Genomic DNA, 14820 nt, shown 5'->3' with positions numbered 1-14820 from the left:
TATTAAAATATTTTTTTGTATAAAATAGGTGAACTAATGGATAAGAACGATAAATTAATATCATAATCGAAATAAATATGTTTTTCCCCTTTAATTAAGTTAAGAAGGTATTTTCTCGGTACACATTGATTTACAAGTTTTGATAAGGTGTTTTTGTTTTATATTAGTAATATATAATACATACATATTAAACTATTAGCGATTGGAGCGTGAGTCACTTACCTATGCAATGGACGTCTAATAGATTTGATGGTGCAATTTGAAGTAGTGGAAATATATATATTAAAATTGTTTTTTTGTATAAAATAGGTGAACTAATGGATAAGAACGATAAATTAATATCATAATCGAAATAAATATGTTTTTTCCCCTTTAATTAAGTTAAGAAGTTATTTTCTCGGTACACATTGATTTACAAATTTTGATAAGGTGTTTTTGTTTTATATTAGTAATATATAATACATACATATTAAACTATTAGCGATTGGAGCGCGAGTCACTTACCTATGCATGATAAGTGTTATTCGTTGTAGGAACTCAATTTCTGTTTTAAGTAATTAGAATATTTAAGCATATTTAAAGAGTTAAATAAATGATTAAGGAATTCTTATTTGAGAAAAATAAGTAAGAAATCAGCTTCAGGACGCCCGAAAATAATTAGGAGGACCTCAGGGACACCATCAAGCATGGCAATTCGGAACAGGAAATTGAGTTCGGAAACAAAAGGTTGATTCAGACCTTTCGAATATGAGATCGGAACGTCCGAAGAAGTTAGGCTACGCGCACTAATGAGGTGTCAAGCGTGTACGAATAGTTGGGGATTCATGCAAGATCGGAACGTCCAAAGTAGGGATTGGACCTTTCGAAGGTGTTCGGACCTACGGAACTCGAGATCGGAGCTTCCGAAGACAGGTGTCCAGAGACATGGCATGTATGCAGGTTCGGAACTTCCGAACCTAGGATCGGAGCTTTAGAACCAAATCATATATATATATATATATATATGCCAATATTTCTCACAATTTAGTGTGTGTTTAAGGTTTTGACCTGATTTAGTATATATATTTTAGTGTTTTAGTCATCTTCTCGAGGGTCGGGAGACAACGAGGTGCTACGAGAATTGTATCTGAGCTGTGCTTAGGTTAGAGTCTTCGACATCAGCGGGCTGAAGACATCACTAATAGAATTTTGGGTTTTTATTTCGTCGTTGGTTACTTCGACAATTATTTATTACGAAGTAATATGAAACAATCAACTTCGATAATAATATGGACGAAATAAAACTCATTTTTTTTACTTTAGAATTTACAAAACCAGGGCTTCACTACTGATTTTTAGTAACATTTTACTTCGGCATATTAGTTTTGAAGAAGTAAAAAGTTAAAAAATAAAATTTATAATTATATGTGCCAAAGTAAAGAAGATGAACCAGATATATACACCATACATATACACGCACACACCCATATGCTTTTAGGGGAAAGAAAGGACAATGAATCCCCAAACCCATCTCCTCTCGCCTCCCTCTGTGCAGTTGTAGTATTTGGCTCGTATCTCTTTCATCTGGTGTTGAAATTTTGAACGATTTGAGAGCTTTCTTCTTTACATTCGTAGCTTCAATTTGAGCCATGAACGCTGTTTTTGATGCTAGTTTGTGTAAAATAATGATACTAATAGTAGAAAAGCAAAGATGGGTGATGAAGTATTGTCTGTTTATTCTCGATTAATAATGTACACTATATATACACATGTATAAATCTAATCATTCCTTACGACTAACAATTCGTTCACCAATATCAGTGGGATTTGATTTATGCTAACCAAAGTAACCCAAATAATCTAATTACAATAATATATTGCAGGAATATTTTCCAAGACTCCCCATCAAGTTGGAGAGTGGATATCGTGAAGTCCCAAATTGTTTCGCAAAGTCACGAACTAATTTTTTTCCCAAGGCCTTTGTGAAAATATCTTTGAGTTGGAAGTGTGTTGGTACATTTGAAGGTTTAATCATTCTAGCTTGTCGTTTTTCTCGAACTAGATGACACTCTATCTCGATATGTTTTGTTCATTCATGAAATACGGGGTTAGGTGCAAATGTAAAGCAGATTGATTATCACAAAATAGTGGTATGGGATCCATTTTTGGGGCTCTTAGATCTTGAAAAATATAGCGCATCCAAGTTATCTCCAAGCATGTGTATGTTACAGCCCGGTATTCAGCTTCTGTAGATGATCTAGAAACATTACTTCGTTTCTTAGATTTCCATGAATTAAGTGAACATCCTAGGAAGATGCAATATCCCGTAATTGATCATCTTGTGGTGCGACATCCTCCCCAATCCGAATCGCAAAATGCCTTTAAAGTGAGATTGTTGGTTAAAAATAGTAATAAACCTTGTCCAGGAGTGCCTTTTACATAACGGAGAATTTGCATGGCTGCATCCCAGTGAGGCTTTCAAGGTTCTTGCATGAATTGGCTCAACAATCGAACCGAATATGCTATATCCAGCCTCGTGACAGTGAGATAAATAAGTCTTCCAATTAGTCTTCTATACTTGGTAGGATCATTCAATAATACTCCATCCGTGGGAGTAAGATTTAAAATTTTCTCCATAGGAAATTTGTCCGATCGAGCACCCATGAGTCCAGAATCTTGTAAAATATCTAGTGCATATTTTTTTGACACATGAAGATACCTTTCTTGGATCGCGAAAATTCAATTCCCAAAAATTACTTCAAATCTCCCAAATCTTAATACGAAAATAATATCATCAGCATAAATGAGAACAATAGTACAAGACGTGCCTTGAACCTTTACAAAAAGTGAATAAGTATCCTTTGACTGCAGATAACCATCTTGCCGGATGGTTTTTGAGAAAGTAGAGAACCAATTTCTTGACGCTTGCTTGAGCCCATAGAGTGACTTGTTAAGACGACATACAAGATTCTCCCCTTGTCGTCGAACGCCTGGTGGAGGTTCCATATAAACTATTTCATCTAATTCACCATGAAGGAAAGCATTTTGGACTTCGAGTTGGTGTGTGAACCAATGTTTGGCCGCATCAATGGTAAGAATACACCGAAGTATATATGGTGAGCTTGGCCGTAGGAGAAAACTTTTCTTGGTAATCAATGCCTTCAACTTGGTTATATCCTTTGGCAACAAGACGAGCCTTGTAGCATTCAATTGTCCCATCAGATTTATATTTGATTTTGTAAACTCATTTGCATCCGATTGGTTTTGTCCATTATGAAGGGGAACTAAAGTCCATGCATTGTTTTGTACATGAGGTAGAATGATTGACTTGGGATGGAAACATGTAGTTTTATGCCATGTCGGGGGCTATATAAGATGGGTAGAGTGTCTTCTTAGAGGATCAACAATTGTTTGAAGATCTGGCATTGTTGTAGTGTTTTGGTCGGCTTGAGAGGGTAATGAATTAGAGGGTTCAGTTGATATTGTAAGAGGTATCTCGGATGTTGACTCAGTGTGTGTTGCTTGTTCTAGTTCATTTAGCTTAGGTGAACATGTTCTTGATTTGATGATGGTCATTTTTCTGATGAGGAGAATATGACTTCATGAAATTTGACATCACGACTAACAAAGAATTTTCTAGTTTCCATGTCATAAAGCTTGTATCCCTTTTGGCCGAAAGGATACCCAACAAATATGCATTATTTCGCACGAGAGTAAAATTTCTATATGGGATGAACAACAGTAGAGTAACATAAGCAACCAAAAACTCTCAAGTGATTAAGATTTGGTGGAAGGTTGTATAACAACTCAAAAGGAGATTTTTTTTTTATAAAAGTGGTGATGACAATCGATTGATCAGGTAAAAGGTAGTTAGAACACATTATCCCCAAAAAGTAAGAGATAAATGAGATTGAAAGAGCAATGCACGTGCAAAAAAAATAATGAGACGATTCTTTCATTATACGACGCCATTTTGTTGTGGGGTGTAAACACAAGTGTGTTGGTATTCAATGTCATGAGACTGGAAGAAAAGTCTCATGGATTGAAACTTAGATCCATTGTCAACTCTAAAAACTTTAACATAAGCTTGAAATTGTGTAAAGGAAAAATTAATAAAGGATTTCAAAATATTTTGCGTTTCAGATTTATGTTTCATAAGAAATATCCATGTGCATCTAGTAAAATCATCGACAATAGTGTGAAAAAAAACGTGCTCCTGAATGTGTGGTAGTTTTATGAGGACCACAAATATCACAATGTCACAAATCAAAGGGAGCATGAGTAGTTATTGAACTTGTAGGAAATAGAAGTCTTGTTTTTTTAGCAATGGGACAAACAATACAAGTAATATCATTATGAAAGGATAATAAATAAATGGGTGACCGAAGTGCATGTGTCATAGATTTGGAGAATGAGAGACTTGATGAGAGACTGAAGTTCTTTGTAATGGTGACATGTAATAAAGACTACAATGTTGTTTACCTGAGCCAATCATCTTCCTGTAGCCATGTCCTGAAATATACAGAACTTTGGAAATAAGATTACACAACAATTAAGTGTAGAGGTAATTTTACTTACAGACATTAAGTTTAAATGAAATGATGGAACACATAAAACATTGTTTAAGGTTATTTCTTGATCGAATAATACTCTTCCTGTAGTTGTGATTGATGCAGAAGATCTGGTGGGTATATTGACAGTGGGTATCGATGAGGGTTTTATTTGAGTGAAAAGTGTGTGGTCAGAGGCTAGGTGATCTGTAGCTCCACTGTCCAAAATCCAAGGTTTTGTAGTTACGGAATTGATTAAAGGATTTATAAATGCAAAATGAACTGCAGCATTTTCATATGCATTATTATCAGAAGAGTGCTTTGATTCATCTTGGATATGGCATGTGCAATCTGCTGCAGTTCTTCCGGAGAGAAATTGTGTACTGCTTTGGAAGATTTATTTGTGTCTTTCAGATATTATTCATGTGCAGCTGGTGAAGAGTCCATGGCATTGGCAGACGGAAAATGACCGCTTCCGTTTCCTCGAAACTCATGCTGTTGTTGTTGGTGACCTTTTTCTATCGTTTTGATTCCCTGTATTGTTAATAACCCAAGTTTCATTTTTGTACTTGCATCTATCCTCAGTATGACCATCTTTGTTGCAATATCTCCAATGAATATTCAAAGCACGACAATTTTTAATTGTATGACCTGTTCTATTGCAATGATCGTAATACTTATCTTTGTGATTGTTTGATGAGTTGTTGGATTTCCCATGTACTGCAGCAGCAATGGAAAAATTTTCCATTGATTCTGTTGTCATTTGACGTTGTGTCTCTTCTTGGATCACGAGGGAGTAAGCTTGGCGAACGTTAGGCAGTGGTGCCATCATGAGGATATTGGTGCGGACAATATTATAGGTATCACTAAGCCTCATGAGAAACTGCATCAATCGATGTTATTCTCTCTGATAACAATGTGCCTTCATTTGATTGCAGGGGTGAATAGACTGGTACCTCTAAAATTCATCTCCAAGACCTTTGATTTTGTGAAATGTGACGAAATTGTCATGGTTCCTTGTGATAGAGATGCCCAAAATTTCTGAATTTGATAAATTGCTGGTGCATTATTGTGTGAAAACTGGTTTTTGAAGTCTTCCCAAGCTTGTTGGGCAGCTTTTGCATGAACAACCCATTTGGAGAGATCGGGCTCGACAGAATGAGTGAGTCATGATAAAATCATGTTATTGCATTGATTCCATAGTGCATAATCTGTTGGTTTTTTTGTTTATCTGGTGGTTCATCGATCCATTAATGAATTCGATTTTATTTTTGGCTGTGAGGGCATGAATTATGGCTTTGCTCCATGATGGATAATTGGCTCCATTAAATTTTAATGGAACAAGGATGCGCCTAGGTTGGTTGGAATGGTGAACAGACTATGGGTTAGAAGGATCTAAAAAAGAGTTGGTTGTGTGTTTTTTCTTTTGTTATTGTATTTGTAGTACACTGTGTTGGAGATTAGAGGCCCAAGAATGGCTCTGGTACCATGTAAAATAATGATACTACAAGAATAAAATCAAAGATGTGTGATGAAGTATTGTTTGTTTATTCTCGATTAATAATGTACACTATATATACACATGTATAAATCTAATCATTCCTTACGGCTAACAGTCCTTTCTCCAATATCAGTGGGATTTGATTTATGCCGACCAAAGTAACCCAAATAATCTAATTACAATCATATATTGTAGGAATATTTTCTAAGAGTTTGTGCCCACATCGAACCCTGTTTGTAACCTGATTCTGCACACTGTTTCTCATGCATTTCTACAAGGAACCTAGCTTTGATCTTGGGGTTTTTCGACTATGAGTGATCTGTATTCGCGGTTCTAAAATCAAGTTTGAACCAACCCATATTGTTCCGTAGCTTATTCTAGTATTTTCGGCGAGTTTGACTGCTACTTCGGTCTTGCCTACTTTAGCTTCGAGTTGGGTAATATTTCAAGTTCGATTCCAGCTTTAGTTTGAATTTCCAGCTTGTTTAGGTAAAGTGGGATGCCTGGAATTGTAAATATCACCTTTCAAGTTTAATTCATGTTCGACTCTTTTATTGCACTATATTGTTTTATGAAATTGGCTTATGTTGTAGTTTCTATAGGTGGTTGACTTTGAGTTATATTTTTGACGAACCTATATGCAATGCCCCAAAAATATTTAATTTAAGAATTTATGATATTTTGAATTTAAATTTCGAGTTTCAAAAATTGAAGGACTGAATTGAAGTTTTGAAGTTCGACCGAGGGCTAAACTGAAAAATTGACTTTGACTAGTCAGTTAGTCAATCAATATGATATATATTGTATGTATTATATTATCTTCCCCCACACTTCCACTTCACGTGAGAAGCCAAGAAGAGAAAGCAAGAAATCTCACGCCATTTTTGACCCTTCAAGCTTCGATCTGGCTTCATCCAACCGGTAGATTTTAAAGATAACCTCATATTTGCAATCCTCGCGATGAGGGCTTCGTTTTAACGTAAGTTTGATAAGATTCTACTAAGTTCTAATTTTTGGATGATGTTATATTCAAGATTTGAGTTGATAAACATGTTCTAGAGTTGATAGAGATGATATATCTAAGATGTTTTGATAAAACACCGTCGTTTGAGTATATTTTCGATTTTTGGATGAATTTTCAAAATTCCTAGAAAATGGGTTTGTTGAATTCGAAAATGAGGATGATGTTTGATGATGATATGATATGAATTCTTGTTGTATGAAAGAAAAATACGATTATATTGAATCGCACCCTCATCCAATAACAAAAAAAATTAAGAATTTGTCCGATCTTGAAACAAGTAACGAATTTTGGAAAATCCACCTCTTGTTTACAATGAAACTAGAATTCACAACATAAACAACTGATCACAACGGGACCTTCAGAAAACTTGTTTCTGACAACACACGAGGATAATCAATCGACAAACGCCAGTACGCCACAAAACTATGAACTTTGATAAGTTTGATTTTGAACAAAGCACAAAACTTCAATTAAAATTCTAGAGAAAATTTTATGTATTGAATAATCAAAAATCTGGATTCTTAATTGTATTCAATAATGAATGTTTGTTGTATTTATAATACAACTACAAAATAATAAAAGATATCGCAAAATATATCTAAAGATATAATAATATATGTTAAAAGTTTCATAGTAGGAAAAAAAGACTCAAAATAGAAAAAAAAATAATGCCAAAATATCAAAAAGTCTCGCACACACACAAAACGTCGAACTGTGTGAAAGAGAGTGCAGGCACGGGCGCACGACGGACAGGCACGGGTGCACACAAAGTGCTGTCTGGAAAACTTAAAAACACTCGGAACAGGCACAAGCGCGCAACAAGAGGTGTGTGGATGCGCAACAAGAGGTGTGCGGACGCGCAGTAAGTTCTGCCCTCAATCTTTAAATTTGCAAGGACGCGCGAGCGCGCATGCTTCATGGACTATGTCACTTATTTTTTGTGTTTGCTTTGATATTTTCTCCACTTTTTTGACTTTTTTGGACTTCAATAATATTGTAACATTCCTCAAAGTGATCTTCAAGCATTCCAATGCCTTCTTGACAATTCATCATCAACGATTGAATCACATTTTTTAATCTCTTAGCTCGACCTCTCGTAATTGGTCCTCTTGGCATCTCTAACGAATCCTTGGCTATGTGATCAACATGCAAACCATCCACGATTGCATCATGATATGAGTTGAATATTGATGAATAAATGATGTTGAGGATTATTAAAATACCTGTTTTGGGGTTGTTATGCCGTCGGTTTGAGTTTTGACGAATTATTGGGTATTTTTGTTGAGCTAAGCATTTAGAAATGAAATGATGAATTTATATTATTCATTTCAGTGTTGAATTGGAGGATATCGAATTTGAATTGCAAGAACTCGATTCGTTGAGAATATATCAAGGTTTGATTCGATTATTACCTTGAGATATCAATATTTGATCATATGAGTTTGATATGAGATTTGTTGTTATATTGTAGCTTTGCAAAAATCGAGCCATTATGGAATTGAGATTGAGGTATGAGAAGACAATAAAGTTTGGGATTGAATCCTCGAAACGGTTATGAGATTCCTCGAGCCCCTAAACCACACACTTGCTTGCTTATATAATTGCTTGATTATATTCAATTTGTTTATTTTATTCGATTCATGAGATTGATTGAATATCATGAATTTATATTTTTTGTTATTAGCTCAATGATTATCGATAATTACATTTCATGCTATTTAAATGAATTGAAGATATGATATATGAGATGAAATGATCAGATCGATCAGATATTTATATGATTATATTGAGCAGATACTTTGATATATTTGTATTGCATCATCTCATTCATTTGAGCTAGATTTCCTTGAGCATTCCTGGCAGGTTTACCATTGTTGCAGCAGACATTTTGAGTCTATATTTGAGTGACATAGAATTCAAAGTGACTCTTATGACCAGAATACTCTATATAGTAGCGCCAAAGTTTGGGGTTGAGAAGCCCAACACCCACCCCGATTGGGAGAGTAGGTGGTGTTGTTGTGTTTTTTTTCCCGTGGGATCCCTATAGCTGTGGTTCAGATGGAACCAGATTTTCCCTATATCCGAGATCAAAATGAATCCGATATTTGATAGCCCTCATTTTATTGAGCATGCATTTCATTGAGCATCATTCATTTGAGATTACTCATGAATTTAGATTATTGTTTTGAAATGATTAAATGCTTATATATGTTCCTGTCATTCATACTGAGTTTATTCTCACCGGTTCTTCCGGCTGTTGCTTTGTCTTGTGTGTATGTATTGCGATAGGTGGTTCAGGGTCCAGTTTTAGAGGACCTTGAGGGATATGGATTGAGAGTAGAAGTCGAGCTTCGGGTTTTAGAAGTCAAGTCGTTTGAACTTGCCTTTGAAAAATTTCAAACTTTTGCATTGTCGAACATTTTGTATAATTATCTCGTTTTAAGGTATTTTGAACTCATTTTATTGTAGGATTTGATTGTTGTGTCGAGTTGGCGCCATTCCGGGTTTTCATGCCAAAATAAAAAAAATAAGATAGGGCTGGTGCGCTGGAGTAGCGCGGCCGTGCTGGCCGATGGGTGCAGGGTCGCTACTGGCCATTTGAAAAAAAAAACATTTTTTTGTGTTTCCGGTTTGGTTGCTTGTCGAGTTATAGATCAAACCCGAGGCCTCCACACTATATTATTTGTCGAATGGTTTAGTGCGATATATTGAAAAATTATGATTGTTTAGATGTTTATTGGATTAAAGTAGCGATTATTTAGCTACAAATTAATCGTGACTTAAATGGTTGGAATTTTTGGATATTAATTAACTTGATGATTTCGGAGTTGGTTAAATAATTCAACTTTGAATATTTGAGAATATTATTTGAATTATTTAGTATTTTTGTTAGATTGTGAATTTCTTCGGACTTGGAATATTTAATTGTGTTGTAGGTCGAAACTTTGGATATTAAATTTTGTTTTTTTTAAATTGAGGTTTTTTGTGATCTTGATATATGATTTTTATGTTTATATGTCTATTATTTTTTTACACCTATTATTTTTTGTTTTGAAAATTTATATAAGGATTGCCAAAATCACACAATCTTGTGCAGCCACATGCATTGTCGTCACCACAAAGAGGTGAAAAGCCTCATCCAGTTGACCATTATTATTAATTTTTTTTTTATTTTTTATGCTTTGGTTATATTTTTAAAATTTATGCGATTGTATTTCGATTTTAACCGAAATATATCTTAATATTATTGAATTTTTGTTTTTTTTCCTATAGTTTATTTATATAGTTTAAGTGAAAGTTATACATATTTAGATGAAGATGGTTGCTCCTTAAAAAAATTAAATAAATGTAATATATTTTTATAAAAATTAAACACATTTCGATCAATAAAATCACAATTTTCACTCCAAAATTAGTAATTCAAAATATGTAAAAAAATTTACCTATTTTTTATGCTACTCAATGTAAAATTGATTGAATTTGCATTTGTTAATTAGAAAGCTATGTATAGATGATCCTCGACTGTTGTGTAATCATCGAGACTTCATGTATTTGATCCCTTTTATGAGAATTTTATCCCTTTCAGGGGAGGATCTACTGTAGGGCGAAGGAGGGCCACGACCCATCCCCCACCCACCCCCCACAAAAAAAATTTTGAATTTTTTTTTTGAAAAGGCAAAGCTTGTAAATTTATTACTTAAAATCATCCATTATAAGCTGAACCAACCACGAGGAAAACTCACCATTCCCCCAAACAAAAGAGGAATGAGAGAAAGAAGAAAAAGCAGCAAGACTATGTGGCACACAATTTTCCAAACGGTGAACATGAACAATATAAAACTCTGAAAAATTCCGCATCCTAACTGAAAATTCCTGAAATTCTTCTCATACATCAGCTTTACCCCTTCCAAAATAGCGAGCAATTCCCCATGAACCACTGAGATTGGTTGTGTGACCTGTTTCCCAAATGCCAACAACAACCTCCCTTGGTAATCTCTCAATACACCTCCCACGCTAAAATGGTTACTAGTTTCATTGACACTAGCATCGACATTCAACTTCAACTTGTTCGGGATCGGCGGAGTCCATCTCTCTTCTTGCTGCCGGTCACTGCCTGTAGGAATCTCCATCCTTACTCGTGCTCTACGAAAATCTGCAAGTAAAGTTGAGCCCCAAGTTATTTTCATCGGAACTCGCATCTTTCCCTCCCCATGAATGCATCGTTGTCTCTCATTCCAGACTGCCCAACCATGCATGGCCATTTCTTCAAACTCAGATTTAGTTAATTGACTCTTCATCCATAAGCAGAAACCGAGCCCATCATCTCCATTTGCCTTTTTCACTAAATGCGCAAAGGAGGTATAGTTCCATAAGCCTTTCATTGCCACACACTTGAATAGAGAATGAAAAGTTGTATCCAAGGGGAAAGAGCATAAGAAACAAAGGCTACTGATCGGAACATGATGCCGCAAAAGATTATAATTAGTCGGAATACAATCATGTGCCACACTCCACCAAAATATTCTAACTTTTGGCGGTATGGAGAGATTCCAAAGGAATAACCACCAACTTTCATTCGGGGAACCTGATTGATGATCTGGTGAATTAAATAGGCCTTTCTGTAATCGATAACCATCCCGAACTGAGTATCTCCCCTTAGGATCATACCTCCAATATGTGTTGTCCAGCATACTTGAGGCCGCAAGAGGGATTTTGAGAATCTCCATCGCAATATGCGCATAAAAGCTTGACAAAATAATCTCTGAATCCCAAGCTCCATCCTTGATCAATGCGCTAACTTTTGGTTCTAATGTCCAAGGATGCAACGGATCCCCTAGGTTTGAATTTAAGCTAGGAATCCACTTATCCTCAAACAATCGGATATCTTTCCCATCACCCACTCTCCATAACAATCCTTGTTGGATAATATCCCTACTCCACAGTAATGACCTCCAAATATAAGAGGAATTATTCCCAAGTTTCGCATGCAAAATATCCTCATGTCTGAAATACCGTCCCTTAAAGATCAGACCCACCAACGACTCAGGAGATCTTATTAAACGCCATATTTGCTTGGCCAATAGAGCACGATTGAAATCAGACATCTTCCGAAACCCCAAGCCTCCTCGAACTTTTGGTTGATAAAGTGCATCCCATTTTTTCCAATGCATCTTTATTTTAGCCTTTTTCACCCCCACCAAAAATTTGGACATTCTTTCTCAATGTCATCACACAATGAAAAAGGAATTTTAAAGCAAGACATGACATAAGATGGCACAACTTAAAGCACAGATTTGATTAACACCTCTTTACCACCTTTGGAAAAATCTTTATGACCCCATCCATGAATCTTCTTATGTACCCGTTCCAAAAAATATTTAAACTGCATCTTTTTAATACACATCGATAATGTAGGAAGTCCCAAATACAGTTCATGTCTTTGAATGACCGAAATAGTAAAGATTGCTTTGATTGTCTCAATGAGATGTGATTTGGTATTCGGGCTGAAAGAGAGTGCAGATTTCTCAAAATTAATACACTGACCAGAAGCTTTCTCATACCGGGTTAAGCATTCCCACACCCAACTCCTTCTTCCATAGATGCTTTGAAGAAAATGAGACCATCGTCTGCAAAAAATAGATATGATACCGAAGGGCATGTATTCGCAATATTCACCCCTTGAATCAACCCCTGAACTTCATAGCTATTAAACAACGAGGATAAACCATGAGCACACAACACAAACAGATATGGTGACAACGGATCCCCTTGACGTAGACCGCGTCCTGGCCTAAGTGGGCCAAATACTTTCCCATTAATTCGGAAGGAATAATTCACTGATGTCACACAATTCATTATTCTCTTATTCCAGCTCTCCGCAAAACCCATACGCCCCATCAGAGCAGATAGAAAATCCCACTCAACACGATTATAAGCTTTACTCATATCAAGCTTCAATGCTGCATACCCCGCTTTCCCAACTGTTCTGCTCCTCATCCAATGCAGTATTTCAAAGCCCACCATGATGTTATATGTTATTAGCCGCCCCGGAATAAATGCACTCTGATTTCCTGCAATAATTTTCGACAATATCGGTCTGAATCGATTAGTGAGAGCCCTTGAAACAATCTTAGCACACACATTACAAAGGGTGATAGGTCTGAAATCTTTGATTAGCATCGGGTCCTTAACTTTCGGGATCAAATTAAAGTAACCAAAGTCGCATTCCATTCTTCGATTAACTCCCCATCATTGAGTACTTTGAGAACTGCTTGGGTCACCTCCTTCCCTACTATGGCCCAGTACTTTTGATAAAAAAAAAAATTGTAAATCCATCTGGGCCCCGCGCCTTATCCGGGTGCATATCAAATAGTGCTCTTCTAACTTCCTCTCCAGAGAACGGGGCACAAAGACTCTGGTTCATTCTCGAATCAACAATTGGATCAACCACATTAATTACGGAAGCCAAATCTGTACTAGAAGGATTCGCGACTGAAAAATAGATGTGAAATAATCCATAACAATAACAGCCATACCTCTACATCATAGCACCAATCCCCATGGCTGGATACAAGTACAGAAATCAAGTTCTGCTGACGGCGCTGACTAGCTCGAGAATGGAAGAATCGTGAATTCTTATCCCCTTCTTTGAGCCATGTTATTCTACTCCGTTGCTTCCAAAAGACTTCATCTTTAGTCTCCATGTCTTCCACCTCGGTTTCCAATTTTTTTATGCGATCAGCAGAAGACATCCAATGTAAGTTGGTTTTCAATCTATTCAGCTCATCCCACTTTGCTTTAATCAGTTTTGGATTAAGATTCAGGCACTTACTGGCCCAGGATTGAAGCTCCATTTGACATGATTTCAACCGATCCCTTACGCTGAGATGCAGATCATGCGCACGCCAGCCCCTTGAGATCACCACTTTACAATCCTCTACAAGTGTCCAGGCCCGCTCAAACCGAAACAAATCCTCCCTGTTTCTGTCTCAATTTCCGCTAAACGAATGATGAGGACACAATGAAATCTGGATAGGACGATGATCCGAATGATAAAATTCAAGGGACGAAACCGAAGCAGACGGGTATAAAAGTTTCCATTCTAAATTCCCCACAAATCTGTCTAATCTTTCGAATATAAGTCCAGTCCTCTCCCTCATATTCACCCATGTATACCATTCCCCGCTACAATGCAAATCCTGAAGTTCACAAACTTCGAGCACCTCCCGAAATGCTTGCATAGCTGCTGGCGCCCGATTGACACCCCCAAGATTCTCGTTATCGAAACAGATTTCATTGAAATCATCCCCTACAAGCCAAGGTAGGCCAATCAGTTCTGGAAAGTTGAAAAGTTTTCTTAACAATTCCCATGAGAATCTCCTCTTAGATGCATCAGGTTTCCCGTAAATCTCCATTGAAAATCTAATTCATTAGCCACACAATCTATATGGCCCTCAGAGTATGATTTAATTGAAATGTTAATACTCTTCTTCCACAGTAACGCGAGACCACCACTTTTACCCACACAATCAACCATAAAGAATCATGAAAAACCCAACGAATTCCTCCATGCACCATCGACTATTCGACTCTCTCATTTTGGTTTCACTCAAAAACAAGAGAGCGGGGCACTTTTCGGCAAATAAACTCCGTAACTCCCTGAATGCTCGTTGGTTCCCAAGCCCCCGAGCATTCCATACTATGATACTCATTGAGATCGGGGGGTTGCACCGCAACCTCCGCCGCTTGTTTAGGGTATTCTTCCA

General features: G+C 36.5%; 1 protein-coding gene across 1 annotated transcript; it reads right to left on the bottom strand.

Annotated features, from left to right (window-relative positions):
• Positions 1-14043: 14043 nt before the first annotated feature.
• LOC140874399 (uncharacterized) lies at positions 14044-14469 on the bottom strand. The gene has a single exon (XM_073277688.1). The coding sequence runs from the start codon at positions 14467-14469 to the stop codon at positions 14044-14046; it is 426 nt and encodes a 141-aa protein (XP_073133789.1).
• Positions 14470-14820: the final 351 nt, after the last annotated feature.

This window comes from Henckelia pumila, chromosome 1 (assembly GCF_033568475.1).
Source record: "Henckelia pumila isolate YLH828 chromosome 1, ASM3356847v2, whole genome shotgun sequence".
Lineage (NCBI taxonomy): Eukaryota > Viridiplantae > Streptophyta > Magnoliopsida > Lamiales > Gesneriaceae > Henckelia > Henckelia pumila.
The sequence above is the reverse complement of the archived record's forward strand: the minus strand, read 5'-3'. Positions and strand labels throughout refer to the sequence as shown.